Source organism: Symphalangus syndactylus, chromosome 14, assembly GCF_028878055.3.
Source record: "Symphalangus syndactylus isolate Jambi chromosome 14, NHGRI_mSymSyn1-v2.1_pri, whole genome shotgun sequence".
Classification (NCBI taxonomy): Eukaryota; Metazoa; Chordata; class Mammalia; order Primates; family Hylobatidae; genus Symphalangus; species Symphalangus syndactylus.
In genome coordinates, this window is record NC_072436.2 from 70,553,006 (window position 1) to 70,580,012 (window position 27,007).

Sequence of the window (27,007 nt, forward strand, 5' to 3'; positions counted from 1 at the left end):
TACACGAAACTTCTTAGCAATGTATAGACATATTTTCATGATCTGGCTTCTGTCCCCACCTTCTGCAATCCTTCTTATGTTTATGTGGGAGCCATGTTTCTGTTAGAGTCTTGAATCCTCCATTATTTCACATCGCTAGGTCTTAGTTTACTCTGTTCTCTCTGAAATGCTCTTCCTTCCCCTCTTCTTACTTTGCAATACAAACACACTTTCAACTTTCAAGACTCAGTGTGAAAACGTAACTTTCCTGTGTGACACCACCAGGATGAACTGACCACTCCCTTCTTTATGCATTCACTAAATGCTACAGGATGTTTATTATCATACCTATAATATTGAACAGCTCTTACTTTACCTTTGGGTTTGTATATCAACCCTCCCTCCCCTCTCCACACATACATACTATATTGTGAACTTTTTGAAGGTAAGGATCACATCTTAAGTTACCTTTGGCTTTCTGTGTCTAGTTTGACACAGTGCTCAATACACTTCTGTTAAATGAACAAATCTGTCATTCCGCCAGTAGATTAAAATACATATATGTGATTTATACACAATTCTTTCAAAATTAAGAGAAATTTAAATAGTAGGCATGCATGTTTATTTGAACCCATGAATGAAATTAATTGGTAATCATAAGCCATCTGCTTAATAGTCAAGTCATTAACAAATAGAAATCTGTAAATGACCTTAGACAAGTACCTTTTTTCCACATTATAGTCATACTAAGATATCTACACAGAAATGGCCTGCATTCACTTTATGCAGACATCATGACTCCCTCAGTTGTAATAAATTGCTTTTGTTTAGGTATTTTAAATGATTTATAATAAATGGCATATTTACACGTTTCATTTTTATTTAAAAACTCTAAAAAGCTAAGCTTTATTTTTGTTTTTGGATCACACACTTTGAGACAAAGATTATTATTCTGAACCTTTCTTCGAATCACGTGCATACTTACCAACTGCAGCAAACAAGCTGCTGCCAAAATGGCAACAACTCGACTGGGCTTTATCAAGACATCATCTCGATATAGTGAACCAAATGCAACCTGCAGTGCTGAAAGCAAGGTACACATGTAGGATGAAATAATATTTATATCTATTACAAGTATTATACAAATAACGACTGTCTTCACACACAAAGACATTTGTCTAAATGTGGCATGCACATAAAAGGATAACAGAAGTATCTCTTTAATTAAAACGCTGGTAATGGTTACTGGTTGACACTGTTAATTTAATAACAAGGTTATAAATTTCTGTTTATTCTACCAAATCTAGCTGCATTCTTCTAACATGTAATCTTGACATCAGTGGTCACAACCAAGATGCCTTGGAAGAAGTTGTATAAGATACTCCTGAGTAGACCAATTGTTAAGTACAAATATGCAGACTCAAAGATAATCTTAACCCTGCTGCTTTCAGCGCTTCACCACTGAGAAATGTGGTACAGCTCCTGGGTCCTGTCCATGCCACACTCATGCCCAGCCCCCACAGTGATCTATGCCTGTCCATCCTTTCTCCACTGCCACTGTTATGAATGTTCCACATGGTTTGCTTTGTAAATATTCTTTTTTTTTTTTTTTTTTTTTTTTGAGACGGAGTCTCCTGCCTCAGCCTCTCCGAGTAGCTAGGACTACCCGCGCCCGCCACCACGCCCGGCTAATTTTTTCTTGTATTTTTAGTAGAGACGGGGTTTCACCGTGGTCTCGATCTCCTGACCTCGTGATCCGCCCGCCTCGGCCTCCCAAAGTGCTGGGATTACAAGCGTGAGCCACCGCACCCGGCCAAATATTCTTTTTTTTTTTTTTGAGACGGAGTCTCGCTCTGTCGCCCAGGCTGGAGTGCAGTGGTGTGATCTCAGCTCACTGCAAGCTCCGCCTCCCGGGTTCAAGCCATTCTCCTGCCTCAGCCTCCAGAGTACCTGGGACTACAGGCGCCCACCACCACGGCTGGCTAATTTTTTGTATTAAGTAGAGATGGGGTTTCACCACGTTAGCCAGCATGGTCTCGATCTCCTGACCTTGTGATCCACCCACCTCGGGCTCCCAACGTGCTGGGATTACAGGCTGTAAATATTCTTAACTAAAGTATTTCTTTGCCTTTGTATTGAGCACCAGGTACTTTCATGTGGACCACCAATGAGGGGATCAGCAAGAGCACTGGAATGGGAATGAGGAGAGCTGTAGTCTGACACAGGCTCACTAAACTGCTCTGAGATCCAAAATAAGTCCCTTAACTCCTCTGAGCCTCAGCTTCCTCAGCTAAGGATTCTTATAGCTCTAAAACAATATTTTTATTTATTGTTCCCAGAAAACATCTTCATACATAGGGAATAATCAGTATTATTTGTCAGATTTTCTACGTAATTAAAAAAAATGGTCATACTTTTCCTTCCTCCATCCTACATCTTCCATATCCCAGGTGAGCATATTTACAAAGATAAGTAAACAAACTGATAAGGCCCACATGACAAAACAGATTAGTGATAAGATGGACAGAACTGATAAACTATGGTGTAAATCAACATAAAATTATCACCTTGAGGTGATAAAAGGAGTTTTCTAGACTACAAGGCTGGAGGGAATTATTTATTTTCTTTTTTTTTTTTTTTTTTTTTTTTTTTGAGACGGAGTCTCGCTCTGTTGCCCAGGCTGGAGTGCAGTGGCGCGATCTCGGCTCACTGCAAGCTCCGGCTCCCGGGTTCACGCCATTCTCCTGCCTCAGCCTCCCGAGTAGCTGGGACTACAGGCGCCCGCCAACACGCCCGGCTAATTTTTTGTATTTTTAGTAGAGACGGGGTTTCACCGTGTTAGCCAGGATGGTCTCGATCTCCTGACCTCATGATCCGCCCGCCTCGGCCTCCCAAAGTGCTGGGATTACAGGCGGAATTATTTATTTTCTACCAGAAGAATAAGATTATGTTTTTATGATTTTTGCATAATAGTAATTATTGTGGTAGTTACCTTCTACATCAATGTTCTGGTCAGGAATCTCCAGTTCAATAATATTCATGCTGGATTCTTTCCAAGAACCACTGAACATACTAGAAAAGTAGCCAGACTTAAAAAAAAAAAAAAAAGTCAATGATTATCAAGTACTTTCTGTGTCTTCCGAATTATTTGCCCATTTCTAATTCTAAGCAACTATTCTATCCACTAACTAAATTCATCCATTCTATTACTTCAACAGAAAAAGAACTGCCAAATATGTCTACAGGAGAAAAGAAATTAAGATAAGGACACTATTAGGAGTATCAAAATATACTTTTGGTTTAGTACTATTTTTGACAAAAAACTAAAATTCTTATATTACTATCTAAATTGAATTCATGTATTTCTATTTGAACCTGGTTAGCTTTTTACTCAAACTGTTGAATCTTTACTGTACACCTGAATGGCTATAAAGGACCAAACCAGTCCCAAGTCAGCAAAAACAGGATGATCGCCAAAGAAATTAGGGAAAATCCAAAATGTAGTTTAACGAGAAATTTCCAGAATGGACCTGAATTCTTGGAAAGGTACAAAATGAAGTCTTTAGGTATCTGCCAGATAGCACTCCTCATAATTAGAATTACTTTGAAATGGATCAAATGTTAACTAATTTATTTAAAAATGCTACTGAGTACTTAGTATGTAGAAGGCACTGTGAATATAGCAATAAACAAAATGGATATTGTTTCTGTCCTCAGGGGGCTTATATTTTAGCATGTGGCTTGAACTATAATCAATACAGCTTCCATGAGAGGTAAAGTTTTAACAGAGGTATTCTCACCCTCAAGTTCACAAAACTGCTTTCAGATACTAAAAAGAAACAATATGAGTCATACCCTGAAGTTAAAAGCAATATTCTGATATAGTCTCTGGGCAACATACTTCAAGCCAACATAAATTTGTTTCAAAAACACATTTTAAAACATGATTAAAATGTTAGAGAAGACAATTCATTTTCAAATACTTTCACTGAAAAATTTTGTACTATACTGTCTTACCAGTAATTATTCTCAAATGGTAAAGAGGAAAAATGTAAGTTCCAAAGGATAAAACTGTTGTTTTATTTCTAGTGCTTAGAACAATATCTAGCTTATAGATTTGATGAAAGAAAATGAATAAAATATTTTGGCCATTAGCGCAACATTGTATTCTATTTTGAAAGCTCCAATTTTTTTTTTTTTTTTTTTTGAGACGGAGTCTCGCTGTCGCCCAGGCTGGAGTGCAGTGGCACCATCTCAGCTCACTGCAACCTCCATCTCCCAGGTTCAATCAATTCTCCTGCCTCAGCCTCCCGAGTAGCTGGGATTACAGGTGCCCGTCACCATGCTGGCTATGAAAGTTCTGAATTTTTAAAGTGGGGTGGCAGGTAGTAATATTTTCAGTACAGAAATCTACTTAGTCTATATACTTTTTGGTGTTGTCTTTACCTGGATTTTCCAGGAGAGAACTTTCCATCACACTCAATGTGAACTACAAAGCAACATTTCAGATGAGTTTATCCAATTTAAATAACCATAAGCAAAATAAACACACTACAATCTTAACTTTAATGTTAAATATTTTTTCCCCAACTTTTCCCCTTTTATCAACAGAAGGCACTGAAAAAAGCATTTTATGAAGTAATGACAAATATGTAGTATTAGGCTAGTCTGATACTGAAATCTCAAAATCTCTTTCTAGACCAAACTTAGTTTTCATGAACAATGTTTGCCATTTTTCTTACAAACTTTTTATCAAATGAGAGGATTTAACCACTACGGTGTTCATGCAAAAGATTACTGTGAAGTGCAATGAGAAAGAACATGACTTAAGAGTTTAAGTGACTACCCTGTTACTCAAATAGAAAAAATACTTACTTGACATAAATATATTTTGTGTAAGCTCCATTCTTCTCCTAGAGCACAAATCTTAATGTCACTGTTTTCACCATTCAAAAATAATGTTTGATAAATATATTTAGATGTACTCTTTAATTTTTTCCTGTTAAAAGAAATGAAAAAGTCACATATTTATATAAAACTGAATGTTTTACTGATTTTGCATATATTTCTAAATACTCCTCTTATTCAATTTCTATTAAATAGAGTCAACTTACTTATTGTGTAAAAGGACAGGGGGATAGTATATATTCAAATTTTCTTGTGTCTAGAAGAGTACATAAGAAACTAATAATAGTGGTTATCTCTGGGGTCCTCTATGCACGGGAGAGGGAGTGGAGAAAGGGGGGCAGCATGGGAGGCAGACTTTTCACTACACAAGTTTTAGCAATTTTGGACTAATTTAATTACCTATTCAATAGATTAAGAAGTTAGCATGTTGATTTTTTACTTATTTCCTTATTTGGAAACCAGCACTATGAAGGAGCTCAAATAGTGCAATAATCTGCAAGTAGGAAATGGAGAACAAGAGTAAACATTTCACCTACCCAAGTAATTTTAAAATAATTTACATTTAATCTTATTTTGGTACCAACCTATTCTTAAACTACTTAAAATGTTTTCCTCCCGCTGGACAAATGGTTTGCAACCTTAGATCAAAGGTTTTCTTTTGTTTTCCTATTTGTTTTTTAAAATTATTTATTTATTTATTTTAGATGAAAGGTTTTTAAAACTGCTCAAAGGAAAAGTCCTAGGGGCCACCAAGGAGAGCTAAGGAGTGAACTGTGAGCATCCCATCTAACTTCAACCAGAGCAGCATCACCTATTCTATCTGTAAACATACTGGATTTCTGCACAGATTTAATTTAAAGGAAGACTTGACTAAAAAAATAAAGCTTGAAAATCATTGCTCAAAATGATCCAGTAACTAAGAAAAGGCCCTAGGCAGAGGCTGATGGATATCTTAAATTCCTGACCAATTCTGACAGCTTTCCTAGCACATAAAACTTTCGATCTTTTTTAAAAAATGAAGTAATTGTTTCAGATGACATCCTGAAAACTGGTGAATTTAACACCTGTGCACTTAACACCTCTTCCTAGCCGACAATAAAAACAGCACATGCCTTAGTGGTAACAGACTTGGGTTTGAGTCCCAGCTGCCCCCCTGCTCAGTTATCACAACTGTAAAAACAGGACATTAATAGTATCCACTTCGTTATGATGAGAAATCAAGAGACAATGTAGTTTCCAGTTCCTGATAGCAGAATGTACACATGTTGGCTTCCCATCCCTCCCCAAATTACATTAAAGATTAAGAGTACAAAAAGGAGTAAGTCTACACCAGGAAAAGGTGAGGGTAGGCTCATCACTTGATGAGCGATTTATACAGATCTGAAAGTTAGAAAACAAATTCAAGTGAAAAAGAACAGTGAAAGCCACAGCCAAAAAATACATTATGGAGGACTAGGATGGAGGCTAAGCTTATCTGCCCATTAGAACCCTTGGGAGAAAAGAAGGATGAGGTCTCAGGGAAACAAAGGCAGAAGTAAGAAGAGGGGCAGAAAATGGGGAAACCAGTGCCTTCTTCACTCTATGAACACAGTGTATAGATAAGGAGAGTACAGATACTGAGGCAAAAAGATTCCAAGGTTTTTCTAGAAACAGCACAAAGCTAATGGAAGATCTAAGCCTGTAGTGTAGCTGCTGGTGCCCAGACAAAGCAATCTTCATTCCGAAATTTAAAGAATTTGTGGCCTGTTCACTCCCAATCCATTCATCCTAAGTCATGGTTCCCAAACTGTGTGTGAAATTCACCAGTTCAGGATACCATCTGAACATAGAGCACCACAGCCAACTCAGAGAGGCATGTGGAATATTTTAAATTTGAAGGAAACACAGTAACATCTTTCAGATACCATGCAATCTGCTATCATTAGGTTGTTTGGCCCTAAATATGAGGTATTTCTTTTGGACCAGGGGTGAAAATTACTAAAACATGAAATGTGCTGTGATCCATGAAAGCTTGGGAACCTCTGCTCTACAAAGCATGCCCCACCTATAACCAACTTCGTAGTCTTCTTACTCAAAGAAGAGGTACATTGGAAATAGATCTATTTACTCAATTAAAACACCATACACCAGTTACTCATTCTTAAATATAAGTGGACAAGCAAGGAAGCATCACCCAACATGAGGAAGAATAAGAGCATATCAGAGAGAGAGAGAGAGAGACTCCCCCCACCCCTGGAAACATATAATTCAGGGAAAAGAGAGGGAAAAAAAAAACCCTCTCACCAGTATACCTAGATATCTGAAATTATTATATTTACCCCATAGGATGCTATGATAAAGGATTACTCGAACAAGAAAGAGCTTTTAGAGACTAAAGACATGATTACTGAAATTTAAAAAAACAAACAAACCAAAGAATGGTTTGTTTGTTTTTCTTCCTCATGTTGGGTGATCCTTCCTTGTTTGTCCACTTATATTTAAGAATGAGTAACTGGTGTATGGTGTTTTAATTGAGTAAGCAGATCTATTTCCAAGGTACCTCTTCTTTGAGTAAGAAGACTACGAAGTTGGTTATAGGTGGGGCATGCTTTGTAGAGCAGAGGTTCCCAAGCTTTCATGGATCACAGCACATTTCATGTTTTAGTAATTTTCACCCCTAGTCCAAAAGAAATACCTCATAGTTAGGGCCAAACAACCTAATGATAGTGATGAAAAAGTTAAAGGAAATTTCCCAGAACATAAAGCAAAAAGACAAAGAAAGGAAAAAAGAAGAGACAGGCATAATCCAAGAAATCCAAAATCCAGTTAAGAGGCATCCCAGAAAGAGAAAATAAAGATACAAGCGAAAGGAAATTATGGAAGAAATTAATGGAAAAAAATTTCCTGAAACTAAGGTAGTATATGAGTCTCCAGATTATAAGGATCCAACAAGTACCAAGGCCATTAAAAGACCCACACTTAAGCACATTCTAGTTAAATCCCAAAATACCAAAGAAAAAGTTCCACAAGTTCCAGAGAGCAAAAATGGTCACCTGAAAAGAGAATTACACCAGAATCAAATTTTTCATCAAGACTGTAGGCCTGAAGACAATGAAGCAGTGTCATCAAAGATATGAACAAAGTTACTTTAGATTTCCATACCCAGTCAGAGGATGAATAAAGTAAAAGAGACTACATTTACATTTAGATACGCACAAATTACCCCCTTTTGCACCCTTCCTTGGAAAATACTTGAAGATGTATTAAATAGTTCCTAAAATGAGTGAGAAAGAAATGCAGGCTACATAAAATAGTGGATTCAATCCTAGAGATGGGGTGAAAGTAAGTCCCAGCATAAGAGCAGACAAATCCAGACTGGAACAGGAGGATGGACGAGGTCTAGGTTTTAGAGAAGGATTCCACGAAAGTGTGTTTCAAAAGACTTTTCTGTGTTTTTTCAGAAAAATCTGAAGCCATGATGAAGGAATATTGTTATTTTGTCAAGACTGGGGGAAAGGCCATTATAAACTCTAGGACAATAAAAAAGCAATACAAAAAAAGGCACTGTCCAAATAAGATACAAACAAAAGCAGGGCCTGACTTTAAGCACTTGATGGAATATAAGATTCCATATGACTGTGAGGTTAGAAAAATTTCTCCCTTTGAACAGACAAGCGGTTGTGACATTGGACCCATCAAATATGATTTATAATCCTAGCATACTACTTAACTCTTCTGAAACAATATTTACATAGTTATAACCATGTAATGTTGTTTCAATTTTTTAGAGACAAGCTATGGACAAAACACTCAAGATCTGATTGTAGAACAGTGTGGGTTTTAACAGTCTCGTAAATGTAAAAGTAGAACATGCACTTGACAAAGGTATGAAGTGGAAGTTGGGCCCAAAAGCTAAACCTTCTCATAAAGTGGTCTGTTGATGTGGGAGAGCACACCAGACAACCTCAGGAAGTATACACTAGGGCCAACACACAAAATTCAACATCTTAATGCTTTCTCTTTTAAATTTTTATTTATTTAGTTCTTGAGACAGGGTCTTACTCTGTTGCCCAGGCTGGATGGAGCGCAGTGGCGCCATCTTGGCTCACTACAACCTCCGCCTCTTGAGTTCAGGTAATTCTCCTGCCTCAGCCTCCCAAGTAGCTAGGAATACAGGCGTGCACCACCACGCCTGGCTAATTTTTGTATTTTTTGGTAGAGGCGGGGTTTCACTGTGTTGGTCAGGCTGGTCTCAAACTCCTGGCCTAAAGTGATCTGCTTGCCTTGGCTTCCCAAAGTGCTGGGATTACAGGCGTGAGCCACCGTGCCTGGCCCATCCTAGTATTTTCTTATACCCTGCATCCGTACTGGGCTGAATAATCCAAGCATCTTCCAGTAATATACAGACACTAAATTCTGATATGCATTTTCTGATTAAGGTTTGCTTTAAAAACTTTCCATTCCAGTCCACTCATGTAGTCTAGGAGTTGGTATACTTTTTCTGTAAAGGTCTAGATAGTAAATATCTTTAGCCTTCTGGGCCAAAAGGCCTCCAAATAATTTTGTTGGCATCCTAGTAGGCAGTGTCCTACTTGCCAGCCTCAGCTTACCACACTTGAGCAAACTTTTCCACCATCCAGTGGGCTACAGCCACACCTCCTTCAACATCACCTGAATCTTAGCTTGGGAAAGGGCTGGGGGCACCTATTCCAAATTTGTTCCTTCTGTGGCTATTCTGCTTCAGCCTCAGAAGTACTGACTACTCCATGTATTTTCTAGGGATCTCTTTACCTTAGCGTTTTGTCCTCAGTAGTTAATTCTCTGTGCCTTGTTAATAATGTTTATATTAAATTTCCTGTATTCAAATTGCTGTGTGATTTCTCTCCTTCAAATGCACTGTGACATATATTTCAATAATTACGTTAAATATAAGTGGTCTAACTACTAATTGAAAGGTTAGATTGTCCTGTTGGATAAAAGAAGCAAGACTCAACTATATGCTGTTTACATGATATCTATTTTAAGTATACACAGGAAAAAAGTGAAAGGAGGGAAAATGAGATGTCATTCAGATATTTATCAAAAGAAAGTGGCTGATGGATACACTACAATCCCAGACTTCACCACTACTTGTTATATGCATGTGAGAAAACTGCACCTGTACCCCCTAAATATAAATAAATAAATAAATAAATAAATAAATAAATAAATAAATGAATATATGTATGTATGTATGTGGTAGTGGCTAAATTACTAGGGATAAAGAAGGATGAACATTTTGTTATGATAAAGGGGCCAATTTATCAAGGAGACATATTTACTGCATGCTTACATTCTAGACATTGTGCATTTGTTTGTTCTCATATTTGTCAAAGCCTAAAAGGCAGGTATTTATAGCTCCAATTTACATATGAGGGAAATATGGCTATTAAGTGCAGAATACAGATGAGAAGTCAGAATTTTTTTTTTTTTTTTTTTTTTTGAGACAGAGTCTCACTTTGTCACCCAGACTGGATTGCAGTTGTGCGATCTTGGCTCACTGCAACCTCGCCTCCCAGGTTCAAGCCATTCTTCTGCCTCAGCGTCCCGAGTAGTTGGGATTACAGGCACCTGCCACCACGACTGGTTAATTTTTATATTTTTAGTAGAGACAGGGTTTCGCCATATTGGCCAGGCTGGTTTTGAACTCCTGACCTCAGGTGATCTGTCTGCTTCAGCCTCCCAAAGTGCTGGGATTATAGGCGTGAGCCACTGCACCTGGCCAAGAACTCAGAATTTGAACTCTTAAAACTATGCTATAGGTTGGCAATGGTGGCTCACACCTGTAATCCCAACACTTTGGGAGGTCAAGGCAAGAGGATCACTTGAACCCAGGAGTTCCAGGCCAGCCTGGGTGGGCAATAGAGTGAGCCCTTGTTTCTACAAATAAAAAAATTAGCTGGGTGTGGTGGTGCATGCCTGTGGTCTCAACTACACACAAGGCTGAGGTGGGAGAATCGCCTGATTCTGTGAGGTCGAGGTGGAGTGAGCCATGATCCCACCACTGCATTCCAGCCTGGGCGACAGAGTAAGACCCTGTCTCAAAAAACAGAAAAATTTTTCCAAAGGAAAAAAAAAAAAAACTATGCTACACTGACTCTTCAAAAAGGTTACAGGGTCAGGCACGGTGGCTCACACCTGTAATCTCCGCACTTTGGGAGGCTGAGGTGGGAGGATCGCTTCAGCCCAGGCGTTTGAGACCAGCCTGGGCAATATAGTGAGACCCCTTTAGAAAACAGCTCCAAAAATCAAACAAACAACAAAAAAAGTTACTGAATAGTATTCACAGTAGGGGCCGATGTTTGTAAATAAATACACATATTCATACAAAAAACGGTACAAAAACTATTAAGTTTTTAATCTATGATTCCTTTTTTACAATATATAACACTTGTATAGCAAAACCTTTTCGAATCTGCTTTTAAAGTTTAATTTTAGGCCGGGTGCGCAGTGGCTCACGCCTATAATTTCAGCATTTTGGGAGGCTGAGGCCAGCAGATCACCTGAGGTCGGGAATTTGAGACAAGCCTGGCCAACACGATGAAACCTGTCTCTATCAAAAATAGAAAACATTAGCCAGGCGTGGTGGTGCGCGCCTGTAGTCCCAGCTACTCAGGAGGCTGAGACACAAGAATCGCTTGAACCAGGAGGTGGCGGTTGCAGTGAGTTGAGATCGCACCACTGCACTCTGGCCTGAGTGACAGAGCAAGGCTCTGTCTCAAAAAGAAAAAGAAATCATTTTAAAAATTTCATCTGTGACCCTACCAAATAACCTTTAAAAACAAAAGCAGAAAAACCAAATTGTTTGTGTAAGCATATATTCTACCTATAAACTACATTCCAGGTCACAAGTCAATATTCCATCTTTCAACTCATCCAAAAAAAAAAAAAGGTTAAACAAGCTGCAGCAGCACCGCCCTACATACGGTACATCCACGGTCAACGACTTCAACTACTAGAAACTTGCACAGACTCTGTTCCTAGTTAAGAACAAATGTACACTATTGATAAACTTCACCTTTACAATTAACGAGAACTCCTGTGTGCAATTACTTCCCCTCCACTGAGTGGGCGACAATAAGAGTGCCCATTTCAGAGATTACATTTAGTGTCTGTACTAAGGCAACCGGATGCAAAACAACTTACTCTGCGGCTACCGACTTGAGAGGGCAAAGGTGGACTGGGAAGGCCAGCCAGCCGGGCGTCTCTAAGGTTTAACGAGACGCGAGCTCGGGCTTGGCGTTTCTCATCCTCATCTTGGGGCTGTAACAACACCCTGGAAGCGTCTGTGGTTGAAAATGCAGAACACCAGGCGTCTCCCAAGGCGCTCCCCCGTCCGCCCGGCATCGGGCCGGCTTCCACATTCACCCTGTCAAGGGCACGTCCCCTCTCCATAGGCTGGGGAGCGCTGCACCCCGCAAGCGCACGGGGCGCCGGCTCGGCCCCAGGCCCAACAGGTGCGGGTCCGGGTCCCCGCGGGTGCGTGCCCCCACGTACCTTCGAGGGGTGTTGAGGAGCCGCTGCTGCTCGTCCCCCTCCTCCTCATCCTCGTCCGTCTCCGAGTCAGGGTGACAGTAGCAGAAAGCCCCGCTGCTCCGCTTGCGCTTGTGGCTGCCCGGACAGTAACAGAAGCCGTGGCTCGCCGCATCGTCTCCAGTGTCCGGCCTCCGGGCCGAGCCCCCCGCCCTGGCACCCTGCGCCTGCTGGGCAAGGGCTGGTCTTGGCTGGCGCAGCACCCGGCTGCTCAACGATCCCATGGGTCACGGCTCCCCGAGACTTCAGGGAGCCCAGAGAAGGGGGTCTCCCGCCATGGCCCGGCCGCCGCCGCCAGCCTTCCCCGAGCGCAGGTGCCTACACCGCCACCTTCTCACGCGCAGCCCCAACCGTTGCAGCGGACGCTACAGCCTCCATCCTCCGCCCCGCCCGCAGCGTCTGGTCGCGCAGCGATCTAGCACCCCAGAACCTCGCCCCCTCGCTTTCGCAACAAAGCGCGGGACGGAGGGCGCATGCGTGCGGCGAGCCTCCGGAAGGGGCGGGGCAAGGCGTGCGTGCGTGGCAGGTGGAGCCTGCGCACAAGCTGGTGCGCCCGTGTAGGCTGGTTTTTTCCGGCCTGCGGTGGGCCTGGACTCCTACTAACCCGAACTTCGGCGTAGACGTAGTGTTAAGCCGTAGTTCATACACGCCTCTGTAGTGGCAAAACCTGGGACTCCAGTCACTCATTCTTTCTACAAATGTGCCTTGAGCCCCCGGTGCTTATGGGCCTGTGGTAAGCTAGTGGCAAAACCCCGAAGCTATTTGGTCTCCTTGCGGGAGCTCGGCGCTTGCTGCGGCCACGCTCTGCTTGGTTGGGCGTGGCCTCCTGTGAGAGGGGCCCTAGGATGAGGCGCTATGCTGGATTCCTGGGCTTCCTTAACATGAGCCCTCCCCTGCTGTAGGCGTGAATGGAACCCGTTAAGTTAGGGGAACGTTCCCGGCACTCCTTTTCTTTCCTCTCAAGTGCCAGTGGGATGTCCGAATAGGGTCTGGCACCATGACTGTCCGGACTCAAAAGTGCCTTCAGGAGGCCCTAGCAAAATTTACAAGTGTCTGCCTGGAGTAGTAGCAGCTCTTGTGATGGACTCCGGACAGCTAGCGTTCATTCCCTGACTCCCTTGTTACTTTTTAAGTAAAATAATGAAAATTTTTCAAATAGAGTAATACAAACTCCTGTGGACCGACCACTAGCTTGAAATTTTATCAGACTTGCTTTCATTCTTTTTTCCTCTCAGCTTTATTGAGGTGTAATCAATGATTCATTCTTTTTAAATAGAACAATACAGATAGGCAGAAGCCCATGTGTACCTCCTCCATCTCATTCTGTCTCCCTCCCCAGTGGCAATCACTGTGCTGAGAATGTTGTATATCATTATGTCCATGCATGTCCTTATATGCATACCCATAAATAATATTTTCTTTTGCATGTTTAGACATATCATGGAATGGAGTCATAGCTGTACCTCTCATTGTGCACCTTTCTCCTCTCTCAAAATTATACTCTCAAGATTTATCCATTTGGCCAATCGCTAGATAATTTTCACTGCTCATTGTATGACTGACCCATATTTGTGTTTACATTCCTTAGTGAGAGAGGTTATTTGTACTTTAATGGCCTCACAGAGCAGCAATGAACATCATGTGCAATGGATTCACCAAGCAGATTCCCAAAAGTGAATTTGCTGGGAAATTTGCAACTTTGTTAGCTATTACCAAATTGCTCTCTGGGTTGATTGCACCAGTGTACCAATTTAGACTCCCATAGGCAGTATACGTAGTTTGAGGGCCCCAGTGGACTAATGTCTGATTCATGTATGAGAAATCTGAACTGAGAGATGCTAGCCGAGGCAGCTTGGGGTGGAGGTGGGAGGCAGAGAATAATGGTTGCAGAGGGATCAGCTTGCATACGCAGAATTTGCCAGCACAAAGAACATGCAGGTGTTTCCCATGGAGCAGATGTGGACCACCATGAGATAGCTGAGATGGGATCATCTTAGGTCCTGCCCAACAGGCCTGGGAAGAAGGCAATGGACTTCAGCACTGAGAACCTCAAAGAGTCACCAAATTCCTAGAGGCTGAAAAAGGAGTACACATTTGCCTTGCCAAAGGAACCGCAGGTGAGTAGTGTGATGAGGTTGACAAAGGAACCCACAAGAATCAACTTTAGTCTCTTAGGGTCACACAGGGCTGATCCTCTACCACCACAGCAATGACAGGTAACAACTTTCCTGCTCCCCTTAACTCTCTTCTTTGCTACAACCCAGACATGGTAGGTTGGGCCAGGGGGAGAACATGGAAGGAAACCTAGGTGGAAAAAGAAGAGAAGCCCATGGTCTCCCTTTCCCCAGAAACCAGCTTCCTACTGGCAGTAGGCCAGAGGTGAGTGAGGGAAGAAGCCTCAACTGTAAATCAAGCTTGGAATTTTGACTGGATATATTACTTACTAAAATGACACTGTTTTATGACCGTAAGGGACTACACAGTAGGACTTTAAAACTTAAGAGTGAACAGAAAAGTCATGACTCTATTGTCTATCTGAATTTACATCTAAAGAAGGGGAAGAACCAGGCCCACTGAATAAATGTAAGTGGACAGTGGGAGGAAAAACAAACATAATTATATCTCAAAGTCGTGCTAATTCAATATGACAAAGATTCCTCCAGGGTGACTTTATCCCACCTTCTAGAAATCTTCTGGTGAATAAATGCTATTTGTTTTAAAATTTTGGCTAAGCTGCATATCATTTAAAGATAAAACTTCCACCAAAAAATTCACTGTGCTTCCAAAGACAAAATAAAGCTGCTTTGGAGATTCTGTGGTCTTCTGGGAAGGCATTGAAGTGATAGTAGTATTTCCTGTAAGTAACTGGAGTGACTAAATATTCACGTAAGTAGCTTCTACCAGTAGCTGTAGCTTTTATAATAAACAACACTAAACTAAAAAATTCTTATTATTTCACCCACCAAAATACAATGGATGTTATAAAATGAACAAAGGAGGCAAGTATTCTTAACTATAAGAATATAAATGTCTTTTATACATTTATAATATTTAATATAAATGGTCTACTTAGAGCAGAGGGTGTCACTCATTTCCAGAGAATAAGTCCATACATTATTTTATGATATTGAGTAGTGTTTGACATATGTGAACATTAGCCAGTAGGCACGCATAAGACTAAATATGTGATTTTTTTTTTCTTATCCTGTAATTCCTATAGAAACTGTATCTATGTATCTAGATACCCAATGTGATAGAACAGTAGTATTCTGTGTTCTGCTTTTTCATTTAACAATATAGCCTATTTCCCTATTTTGTTAATTTTTTTGTTTGTTTGTTTTGTTTTGTTTGAGACAGAGTCTTGTTCTGCTGCCCAGGCTGGAGTGCAGTGGCGGGATCTCGACTCACTGCAAGCTCCGCCTCCTGGGTTCACACCATTCTCCTGCCTCAGCCTCCCAAGTAGCTGGAACTACAGGCGCCCACCACCATGCCTGGCTAATTTTGTTTTTGTATTTTTAGTCCCCTTTCAGGGGCCAGGATGAAAAACCTCAGAAGGTGAAAAGTGGATCAGAGAAAGACTATACCTCACTTCAAAGACACTTTTTTTTTTAGACGGATTCTTGCTCTGTCGCCCAGGCTGGCGTGATCTCGGCTCACTGCAACCTTCGCCTCCTGCCTCCTGGGTTCAAGCAATTCTCCCTGACTCAGCCTCCCGAGTGGCTGGGATTACAGGTGCCTGCCACCACACCCGGCTAATTTTTGTATTTTTAGTAGAGACGCAGTTTCTCCATGTTGGCCAAGCTAGTCTTGAACTTCTGAACTCAGGTGATCCACCCGCCTTGGCCTCGCAAATTGCTGGGATTACTGGCGTGAGCCACCACCCCCAGCCTAAAGACACCATTTTTAAATTAAAATTATTTTTCCATGTTCTTACAAAATGAACTTTTTAATTAAATCCAAGTACATCTTCAGAATGTTTCTAGAGTTGAAAGGCACAGTGCAAATAGAAATCACTACAATCAACAAAATTGAAAAAGATTTTTAAAAGTATTTTTAGCACAAAAAAGTTTTCTTTATATCAAACTAAATTCAGAGCATTACATCATTCCCAGAATACCTAGTTTGAAGCTTATTTTTTTTTCCATTCACTTGCAAGCTGGATTAAGACATTAACTATAATAATATGGAATGTTTGGCATTTATGTTTGGTAACCAGATGTATATGGTTTGTATAACCATACTTTAGAATTTAGTTTGTTCAGATAAATTGGTTTTGGTATACTTTGACTACAGAAAGTGATTTCAACATAAGATGTGATGAAGGAAGTCTCCCATGAAAAACTTAGTAAGGATCAACTAATGCTATGGACAAAACCTAAGAAAAGAGATTTGTAGATGCTTTCAAGTCTTTGACTATGAAATATAGAAAACTGGATGGGCATTCTTACTAACCGGATGCTTACAATTTCAAATGAAGAAACTACTAGCCACTCTAAAAATTGGATTAGGGAAAAAAGTGATTTTAGAACAGTCTTCCATTTAAAAAATGTTTCACTGAAAATAAAATATGGAATAATTTAATATATTCAATGTCTGTGAAACACAAAGTAGAAGGTAATCTTTTAAAAACATACAATACATTTTTATTTCTATTTTTAAATCTCCATTTATGTCTTATAAGCTTTGAAATGCAAGTACAGCTTTGGAGCATCATAATGACTAATTATAGGTGAATAATAATACAGACAGTCTATATCCTAGGAGGCAGCTGTAGGCGTTTTAATTGGAAATAAGCATTCTGAGATAATGATAATAGCAGTGTAGAAAAATGAAGTTAAAAAAATTCAAAGTGTTGAGAATCCTCCTGTCCTTCTGGGATTTTTATTTTAATCATCTCCTCCACAGAGAACAAGCAGTACTTTCCTGTAGTCTCCGGATGTGTCACCCTGTTGGATAGGGAAGCAGCATTAGATAAATAGATTTTAAAAAGAAACACACAGTTCAAAGTTATCTAAGCCAACTTTTTCAAGCTTGGCTGGATTTTTCTTAGCTTTAAACTTTTTTTATTACAAAGGTAATACTTATTCAGTGTGGAAAATAAAGACAAAAAAGAACACAAAAATCAACCATTATTCCATCATCTAGAGACTACTATTCTTATCATTTTGATGTGTGAATGTCCTTCCAGTCTTTTTTCTATATATCTAGATACCCAATGTGATAGAACAGTAGTATTCTGTGTTCTGCTTTTTCACTTAACAATATAGCCTATTTCCCTATTTTGTTAATTTTTTTGTTTGTTTGTTTTGTTTTGTTTTTTTTGAGACAGAGTCTTGTTCTGTTGCCCAGGCTGGAGTGCAGTGGCGGGATCTCGACTCACTGCAAGCTCCGCCTCCTGGGTTCACACCATTCTCCTGCCTCAGCCTCCCGAGTAGCTGGAACTACAGGCGCCCACCACCATGCCTGGCTAATTTTGTTTTTGTATTTTTAGTAGAGACGGGGTTTCACCATGTTAGCCAGGATGGTCTCGGTCTCCTGACCTCATGATCTGCCAGCCTCGGCCTCCCAAAGTGCTGGGATTACAGGCGTGAGCAACTGCGCCAGGCCCCTATTTTGTTAAATATTATTCTACAACATTATTTAGTGGTTACAGAATATCCCATTGTATGCAGGTAAAATAATTTATTTGATCACATTCTCCCTCTCCCTATTGTTGGATATTTATGTTGTTTCCATTTTTCACTATTATAAACATTGCTTCAATAAGCATATTGTAGTTACATTTTTGTATATTTTCTTAATGATTTATTCTGGATAAATTTTCATAAAATGGGAATTACTGGACTAAATGCATTTTCTTAAACCTTTTTTTTTTTTTTGAGATGCAGTCTCATTCTGTGGCCCAGGCTAGAGTGCAGTGGTGCAATCTTGGCTCACTGCAATCTCCACCTCCCAGGTTCAAGCGGTTCTCCTGCCTCAGCTGCCTGCGTAGCTGGCACTACAGGTGCACACCACCACACCTGGCTAATTTTTATTTTTTTAGTAGAGACAGGGTTTCACCATGTTGGCCAGGCTGGTCTTGATGTCCTGACCTCAAGTGATCCACCCACCTCAGCCTCCCAAAGTACTGGGATTACAGGTTTGAGCCACTGCACCTGGCCTGTTTTCTTAAACATTTTAATATGGGTTACAAAACAGTCTTCCAGAAAGGTTCTATAATTTCTGCATAGAAATTTTTGTGGTCTAATAATTGATTAATTTTTTAATCTTTAATTTTATTTATTTATTTTTATTATATTTTTAGAGACAGGGTTTTGCTCTATCACCCAGGCTGGAGAACAGTGGTGTGGTCATAGCTCACTGCAGCCTTGAACTCCTGGGCTCAAGCGATCCTCCCACCTCAGCTTCCCAAAATGCTGGGATTACAGGTGTGAGCCACTGCACCTGGCCTAGATTAATTTTTATTAGTTATTCTCGGGGACTAGAAAAGATGGAATCTCTGTATATAGTGTTCAAAGTTTAATAAATATCTGTTAAACTCAATCTTAATATATCCTTGTTTATACTTTGCCTCATTGATCTGCCAAAGCGTAGGATGTATTAAAGTCTCTCGCTAGCATAGTAATTCTATTATATGTTTTCTTCTGGAGCCTCAATTTTCTTATTTATACATTTGAATGCAATATAATTTGGTACTTAAAGTTTCATAACAGTTTAATCTTTGCTGTGAATTGTTGCCTTTGCCAGTATAAAGTGATCCACTTTCTCCTATTTAATACTTTTTCTCCTTAAATTCTTCTTTTTATTAATAGCATAATCTCCGCTTTCTTTCTTATATGTCCGCTTTCTTTCTTTCCCTGGTGTTTTTCTTTAAGCTTTTTACATGTCACTGTATTTTAGTTGTTTCTTATAAACAGCATGAAGTTGGATTTTACATTTTTACCTAACCTGAGAGTTATATTTATTTTTATAAGTTTTATTTTTATCTTTTGTCATTTTTTTCTATTATTTACATATTTTATGCTTCTATTCTGCTTCTTTCGTTTCTTTTGACAACTATTATTGAATGAGCAATGTATTCTTTATTTTTATTCTTTTCTAGTGGTGTGTGTGTATACACACATATATTTACATGTTTATATATACAGACATATATACACTAGATTATAGTGTTTTCTTCCCAAGCCAATCAATATATTTGTACTCAATCATTTTAGTGTTGGTATAGTATTATATTGTATGGATTTTCCATAATTTATTGGTTATTCCATATTGATTAATAGTAAGAATATATAATAAATTATATACTATAATACCGTATTATTGATATAAATATAACATAAAGCAATGTAAATAATATAAATAATGCTATGATGAAGTATTATAATACTTAGTCTACTCTTTTCACATTTCATTAAACAATTTTATTCAAATTCAGAGACTTTTTGTTGTGGTAAAAAATACATATATATATAATTTGTCACTTTAACCATTTTCAAGTGGCACTAGTTACTTTTACAATGTTATGTAACCATCATCACTGTCTATTTCTTTCTTTCTTTTTTTTTTTTTTTTTTTTTTTTTTGAGATGGAGTCTTGCTCTGTCGCCCAGGCTGGAGTGCAGTGGCACAATCTCGGCTCACTGCAAGCTCCGCCTCCTGGGTTCACGCCATTCTCCTGCCTCAGCCTCTCCGAGTAGCTGGGACTACAGGCGCCCGCCACCACGCCTGGCTAATTTTTTGTATTTTTAGTAGAGACGGGGTTTCACCGTGGTCTCGATCTCCTGACCTCGTGATCAGCCTGCCTCGGCCTCCCAAAGTGCTGGGATTACAAGCGTGAGCCACCGCGCCCGGCATCACTGTCTATTTCTAAAACCCTTTCATCACCCCAAACAGAAACTCTGTACCTACTAACCAATAACTCTCATTCTTTCCTCTCCCTCCAAATTCCTGGTAACCTCTAATCTACTTTCTGTCTCTATGAATCTATCTATTCTACATATTTCATAAAGCAGAATCATACAATATTTGTCCTTTTGTGTCTGATTTATTGCACGTAGTATATTTTCAAGGTTCATTCATGTATCAAAATGTCATTCCTTTTTTTCCATGACAGCCTACCATTGAACATCATTGCTTTTTATGTATGTATATACATTTGTTTATCCAGTCATCTGTTGATGGATAGTTAGGTTGTTTTCACCTCGTGCCTGTTGTTAATAATGTTTATGTTGATGTACAACTAGCTGTTTGGGTTCCTGTTTTCATTTAAGTATATAACTGAGAGTAGAATTGCTGGATCATGTGGTCATTCTATGTTAAAATTTTTTCTTTTCCTTTTTTGGGAAGGGTCTTTACTCAGGCTGGAGTCTTGAAGTGGTACAATCATGGCTCACTGCAGCCTCGACCTCCCTAGCCTCAGGTGATCCTCCCACCTCAGCCTCCCGAGTAGCTGGGACTACAGGTGTGCACCACCACACTCAGCTAATTTTTGTATTTTTTGTAGAGACAGGGTCTCACTATGTTGCCTAGGCTGGTCTCGAACTCCTGGGCTCAAGTGATCCATCCGTCTTGGCCTCCCAAAGTGCTGGGATTACAGGCGTGAGCCATGATGCCTGGTCTATATTAAACTTTTTGAAGAAGTTTGGTGCTTAAAGTTTTGTAACAGACTGTTTTTCACAGTGGCTGCACCACGTTATGTTCCTACCAACAGTGCAGAAGAGTTCTAGTCTCTCCATATCCTCCATAAATCATTTGTCATTTCCTGGGGTTTTTTATTTTGTTTTTTTCTTGTTTGTAGTATATTTTCCCATAACTTTACTTACTGTCATCCTTGAATCTTAAACTAGTTATATAGTTCAGCTCTGCAAAATCAAGTTACCTTATAGCCTAGTCAGAAACAGAAACAAGTTCCTGCATGCCTTGTAGACATAGTAACAAAATCCACAGCTTGGTGGGGCATGGTGGCTCACGCCTATAATCCCAGCACTTTGGGAGGCCGAGACTTGAGGTCAGGAGTTCGAGACCAGCCTGGCCAACATGGTGAAACGCCATTTCTACAAACAATACAAAGCTCATGCCTGTAGTCCCAGCTACTCAGGAGGCTGAGGCAGGAGGAGGATCACTTGAACCCAGGAGGTGGAGGTTGCAGTGAGTGGAGATTGCGCCACTGCGCTCCAGCCTGGGTGACAGAGTGAGACTCCATCTAAAAAAAAAAAAAAAATCTGCAGTTAAAATCACCTAATTATCACACCTCTCCAAGCTTTGAGTAGGATTCAGAATATTTAATTCACAGATCAAAAGCTGATTTGAAGCTTGCAGTGCAGGCAACCTTAGCTCCTAGGGAAATCTGTCTCACTTTCATGTCCATGAGACTCTTCTGGCCTCCTTAAGAAACAAAATCCCAGGAATGCTTGGCTTTGAGGGAGGTGAACCATTTCTCACCACTACCATGCCCTCTTAGGACTCCTAGAAGTCTGGTGCCTGGTAAAAAAACAGTAATTCAGGATAACTAAAATGCTTTCCCATATTCCCAGCAGCCCTCAGCTGGCCTTTGCATAGGACTCTGGATTCAGTTGTTTATCTTCTATCATAATTAGGTAGACGAGGAAATTGTGTGCTTAAAAGTATTCATTAAAATGTAATCTTTGTCTGGGGTCAACATAAAATAATTACTGTATTTAGAAGGCAAATTTCCAGCTTGTATCCTGGCAAAGGTTTAAATATCTGTGTGAAAGAAGAGAGACTGGAAATATCGGGAGCATCATCTTTAAAGGAAATGATATATGCCAAGAAGAGGGGACAACAAGTGCTAAATGCCAAGGTCAGAGGGGTCCTTTCCTGGATCCTCTCCTCTGGACTTAGGCTGCTGTGACCTACCTTGATGAACGAGTACAGAGACTTTCCATAGAGTCTCTTGAAGTGTGCCCGGATATCCAACATGTCAATTTCTGCTCGAGAAACCATCACTCTGATGAGGGTGTTATCATCGGTGCCCAAGCCCTAAGGAAGAAAACGAAATCCAAACATATACAAAAACCTAGCTGTTTTTCAGTGTCTTCTTTAGTCTATCAAAGCAAGACTAGGGATGACTGTGCTGATGATGTCCTTTGCTCCACTACTTGGCAGGCCTGAGGAATATCCTCACTCCTTATCATGGTATTCAAGGCTCTCCACAACTCACTTTTCCAACGCTCTATGTTCTGACCACAGGATGCCGTTCCCTGCTTTTCTAGAGCCATAACCTGTGCTGTCCAGACATACCCTACCACCTGGCTCACCTATGATTCCTTCTCATGGAGTATTATCCTTCCCTCCCCAGCCTTATTACCCCTTCCCCTCACCATGTGAAATCCTCTGATGTAAAACTTTTACATTTGGAAGGTCCTGCTCAAATATACCAACTTCTTTATATACTCTTTGCAGATTCTCCACCTCAAAAAACAAATATTGAAAAAAAAAAAAACCCTTTCCTCTGTGTTTCTACAATGTTTGGATCCTCAACTACTGTCTTACATTCTATCTTGTTATAATTGGTGTTTTGCACATACTTGCCTAGGCTAGACATTCTTTGAGAGCAAGGTCTACATTTTTTTTGTTGTTGTTTTGTTTTGATTTTTTTTTTTTTTTTTTTTTAAGAGTCTCACTCTGTCACCTAGGCTAGAGTGCAGTGGTGCGATCTCAGCTCACTGCAACGTCTGCCTCCTGGGTTCCAGTGATTCTCCTGCCTCAGCCTCCCAAGCAGATGAGATTATAGGCGTGAGCCACCATACGTGACTAATTTTTGTAGAGACGGGGATTTCGCCATGATGGCCAGGCTGGCCTTGAACTCCTGACCTCAAGTAATCCACCCGTCTCAGCCTCCCAAAGTGCTGGGATTAGAGGCGTGAGCCACCGCACCTGGCCAAAGACTACATTTTGACCTTCCCTGCACCTCCTGTGATTCTCAGCATGGGTGCCTGCAGAGTACGATAGAGGGTTAGGAATATGGGCTCTGGAGCTAGAATGCCAGGTAAACACCTGGGGGTTAGTAATAGTACCAGCCTCATAGAGCTGTTGTGGGGATATAATTAATCTATTAAAAACAGTGATGTATACATCCTGAGTACTCAGTAAATATCACCTAGTATTATTATTAGCAGGCATTCACTGAAGTATTTGATGAATTGAACTGGATCTTTCAGAGCAAAGTTTGGATAGGTATAAGTAAGTTTAAAAAGGTGGACACAAGATAACAAATTAATTTAGATGCTAAAAACAAGGCCATTTACCTTCATCGATTTATAGAGCTTTTCAGCAAAATATGCAGATTTGTTCCTCATGCACTTTACTGTCAAAGAAAAAAAAGAAGAAAAGATTACAGATAAGACCCATGAAAAAAGAAAAGTGACAATTGTTTCCTCTGTTTCTACAAGGTATCAATATTTGCTTTGCCAGGGAAATTTTAGTCAAGCAATGTTTCATGAACATAGCCTATGCTCTATGTATTTTCACAGATAGAAATTACCTTCGATTTACCATCAAGTTCCTGGAGAAGTAATTGATAAAGTCTATCAAAGCAAAGGGTGGTATTTCATTTCAAAATGAGGATTACTATATCTGCCATATGAGACAGTTAACTAGTTCTAACCATTCACAGACTTGCAAGCTGCAGCTTGTGTATCTGCACATTATTACCTTTCACATAGGGCGTACAAAAGCACAGAAGATAAAAAATATATAAACCACGTGGCACAACAGCAATCAGGTTGTATATAATATTTCTTGTTTAAAAATCTGGAATGTACTGTAAGTGATTCATGATAAACAACTTTTATCTCTGAAAATAATTCTGTATCCTCATATTGCAAACTGATAATGAGAAGGAAAATCTATAAACATTTGTTTCTCTACTCCCCCTACCAGCTTACCTATAGCCAGCAGAGCATCTTCAAAGCTACCAGATGTTTCAGATTTAATACTCTGTTCAATATCCTTCTGTGATATCCTTTTGTATTCATCAAACACTGCAAACAATAACAAAATAGTATTATTGGGAAGAAAAAACAGAGGAAACTAAAATTCATGGAGAGAATGAGCATTTTTAACTAGCCTACACTATTTATTCTTTGGCATATTTCAGGAGGAAACTAATTAGTAATGTGGGCAAGCAGCCAGGAGGGATGTGCAGAGTGGAACGGGCCCCAGGTGAGGAAGAAATGCTGTGATGTTTGGAGGACATCGGTCAAGTCCTTTCCCTTATCTGGGACCCTCACACATAAAATGGAGATGGCCTCTGGGGACCTTTGCTTTCCTTTCTCATTGTTTCCTTAATAAGCAGAATGTGTCTTTTTGTGTTTTTGTCCTTGGCAATCACCTCCCTGTCATCTCCCTTTTGGCTCATCAAAACTAGAACAATTCAACCTCTTCAAAACTGAGTCACAGTTAATAACAGCTGGTTGCATCTTTAAAAATACTTAAACATAATTACATTTGTTGTTGGTTGTTTTTTGCCAAGTATTTTTGAATGTGGTGAATATGTTCCCCTCTCTTGCTGTCTCCTTCAGGAAACTTCTTAGAGCAGGTATGTATTTTATCTTCTCATTAGCACCTTCTTTGGGGTGCTGCCTCACTTCCATCAGTGTGATTTTAACAGGGCTGTCAATCAAGGGACACCACACCCAACAACATACACCACAACCTCTGTCAAACACGTGAGCAGTCCACCCAGTCAGGACCCAATAGACTCTCCCCTGGGACCTTTTTAATTGAGCAGCTCACAGGGATGGCCAAAAGCACTGCGTCATCTTTACCCTCAGAGAAACCTGTTAAACTTCCTGGGCATCATGCTCAGAGATTCTAATTCAGCCAGTCTCAAGTAGGGGGTCAATATTTAGCATTTTTAATAGAAAACAAACTTCAGAAACTCTGCTTTAGAAATAAAATACATTATTCCCTTCTACTGAGACCCCCAGAACTGCCTTGATTTCTGTTCTTCCTGAAGGTGTTCAGCTCTCTGTTCAAATCTGTGAGCTACCACTATTTTCCATTTTCCCTCTTGTGCCATTCTATATTATTTCATCTTTTCTTACTTAAATTGAAGTCAGTGTGTGTGGCTTGGAATCAGAGAACTTAATTGACACATTTTTTAAGCCTCAGTTTTCTCCACTGTAAAATGGGGAAAATAATTACTGTTCCATTGGGTGTTGCAAGAAACAATGCTTATAAAATGCTTAACACTGCACCTAGAAAATAGAACATTATTAACAAAACCATAGTTATTATGAAATCTCACCATTATTGTTGGTTGGTAAGACAATTATGAAGTTTTCCTAATCCAAACAGTGCTTAAAATATTTTCTCCCAGTGGCTTACAAACGGATATTTCATAATTGCCTAACTATTGACTCGTACCCAGAAGTGAAAATTCTTGCAAATGCATTTATGCACTAAATCGGCTTCTGAGGACCTGCAGTTCTTGGAAAATACCACCAGGGGGAGATTCCTGTTATTTGTAACCAGGCAAGGGAAGGAAATGAAGAAGCTGAGTCAGAAGTTTGTGTATCTGATGGTAGCCCAGGACTAATCACCTGTTTTTTTGTCACTGTGAAAAATCTGAAATAATTACAACTTCAGAATGTGTTGTACTTCTCAATTGCTTTATGTTTTCAATTTAGCAAACTCATTCTCAAATTTCCCACAAGCTTTGCAAATCAGTGTGTGTGATTAAAAAGATATGGTGGGTGAGTTTATAAAATTATAATGTACTTAAAGAAATAAAGAGCTCGTATAAAAGATGAAATATCTTATTAAACCCTTACTTGCAGTTTGGAAGAATATAAACCTGACAACAAATATTCTAAAATTGTCTAGTATCTTTCCCCCAAATAAGTTAAAATCACATTACAAAGTTTATATTTATCAGAAACAAATTAGAAACATTTCAAATTTGAAATTATCCACTATTCATCTTATACAACGTAACCCCTAAAGAAATCACTTGTATTAGCTTTACAGCTTGGATGTTACAGAGGAATAAATATCAACCAACATTGCTTTTTTATTGCTACCTGATCTACTACAGATTACTTTCATAGGTAACTAAATTAGAATGAAAATACTGGGGCTACTTTAGAAAAAGGACTGACTATGAAGGTCAGTTTCCTAGAAACGAGAATGCCAAACTTCTATGACTACATGCATTTTTGCTAATTATTCATAATTAATCTTTCAGAAATTAGCTTTCATATACATCATTGGACTAATACATTTCCAGGGTGAGAATCTAAGACACTTGGGTACAATCAGTACTTTGTACCAACTGAAGGAGAAAGTTATCAATTACTTATGGACAATATCGTTTTTGCTATCTTTCACACCTTTTCTTTGGGAAACGAAGTAAGTGCCTTACCATGCAATAGGTGATTTCGGTTCCGGGAACAGAGAACAGTTAGAAATTTCACCTCATCTGTCCCCCATTTCTTCTCTCCAGCCTCATATAGGTCCTGAAGCCAAACAAAGCACAAGTCTAAAATTCCAAAAAGGATGTGCCAGGACACAGGCAAATATTTCCAGAAGCTCAAAGAGCTGAG

At 39.7% G+C, this 27,007-nt stretch overlaps 2 protein-coding genes and 1 long non-coding RNA gene across 12 annotated transcripts in view; 1 reads left to right on the forward strand and 2 right to left on the reverse strand.

The window, feature by feature from the left end:
- GMCL1 (germ cell-less 1, spermatogenesis associated) overlaps positions 1-12,930 on the reverse strand; it is a 55,234-nt gene extending 42,304 nt beyond the window's left edge. Inside the window, exons 1-4 of one of the 3 annotated variants that reach the window (XM_055242528.2) lie at positions 12,403-12,930; positions 4,855-4,978; positions 2,972-3,068; positions 965-1,062 (exon numbers count right to left, since the gene is read on the reverse strand). In XM_055242528.2, the coding sequence (XP_055098503.1) occupies positions 965-1,062; positions 2,972-3,068; positions 4,855-4,978; positions 12,403-12,662 (579 nt within the window). In that variant the 5' untranslated portion in view covers positions 12,663-12,930. The remainder of the gene's footprint in view (positions 1-964; positions 1,063-2,971; positions 3,069-4,854; positions 4,979-12,402) is intronic. The other 2 variants (XM_055242529.2, XM_063617863.1) reach the window with 2 other exon arrangements.
- Positions 12,931-12,963: 33 nt separating this feature from the next.
- Positions 12,964-16,715, forward strand: LOC134732471 (uncharacterized). 2 transcript variants are annotated; one of them, XR_010115672.1, is made up of 3 exons: positions 12,972-13,171; positions 14,395-14,555; positions 15,796-16,715. It is a non-coding gene; the product is annotated as an uncharacterized lncRNA (long non-coding RNA). The 2 variants fall into 2 exon arrangements; XR_010115671.1 differs by having other exon boundaries at positions 12,964-14,555.
- ANXA4 (annexin A4) overlaps positions 16,366-27,007 on the reverse strand; it is an 88,320-nt gene continuing 77,678 nt past the window's right edge. For all 7 annotated transcript variants that reach the window (XM_055243326.2, XM_063617871.1, XM_063617870.1 and 4 more), the window contains 5 exons: positions 26,827-26,920; positions 24,347-24,442; positions 23,708-23,766; positions 22,317-22,439; positions 16,366-17,384 (listed from right to left, as the gene is read on the reverse strand). In XM_055243326.2, the coding sequence (XP_055099301.1) occupies positions 17,325-17,384; positions 22,317-22,439; positions 23,708-23,766; positions 24,347-24,442; positions 26,827-26,920 (432 nt within the window). In that variant the 3' untranslated portion in view covers positions 16,366-17,324. The remainder of the gene's footprint in view (positions 17,385-22,316; positions 22,440-23,707; positions 23,767-24,346; positions 24,443-26,826; positions 26,921-27,007) is intronic.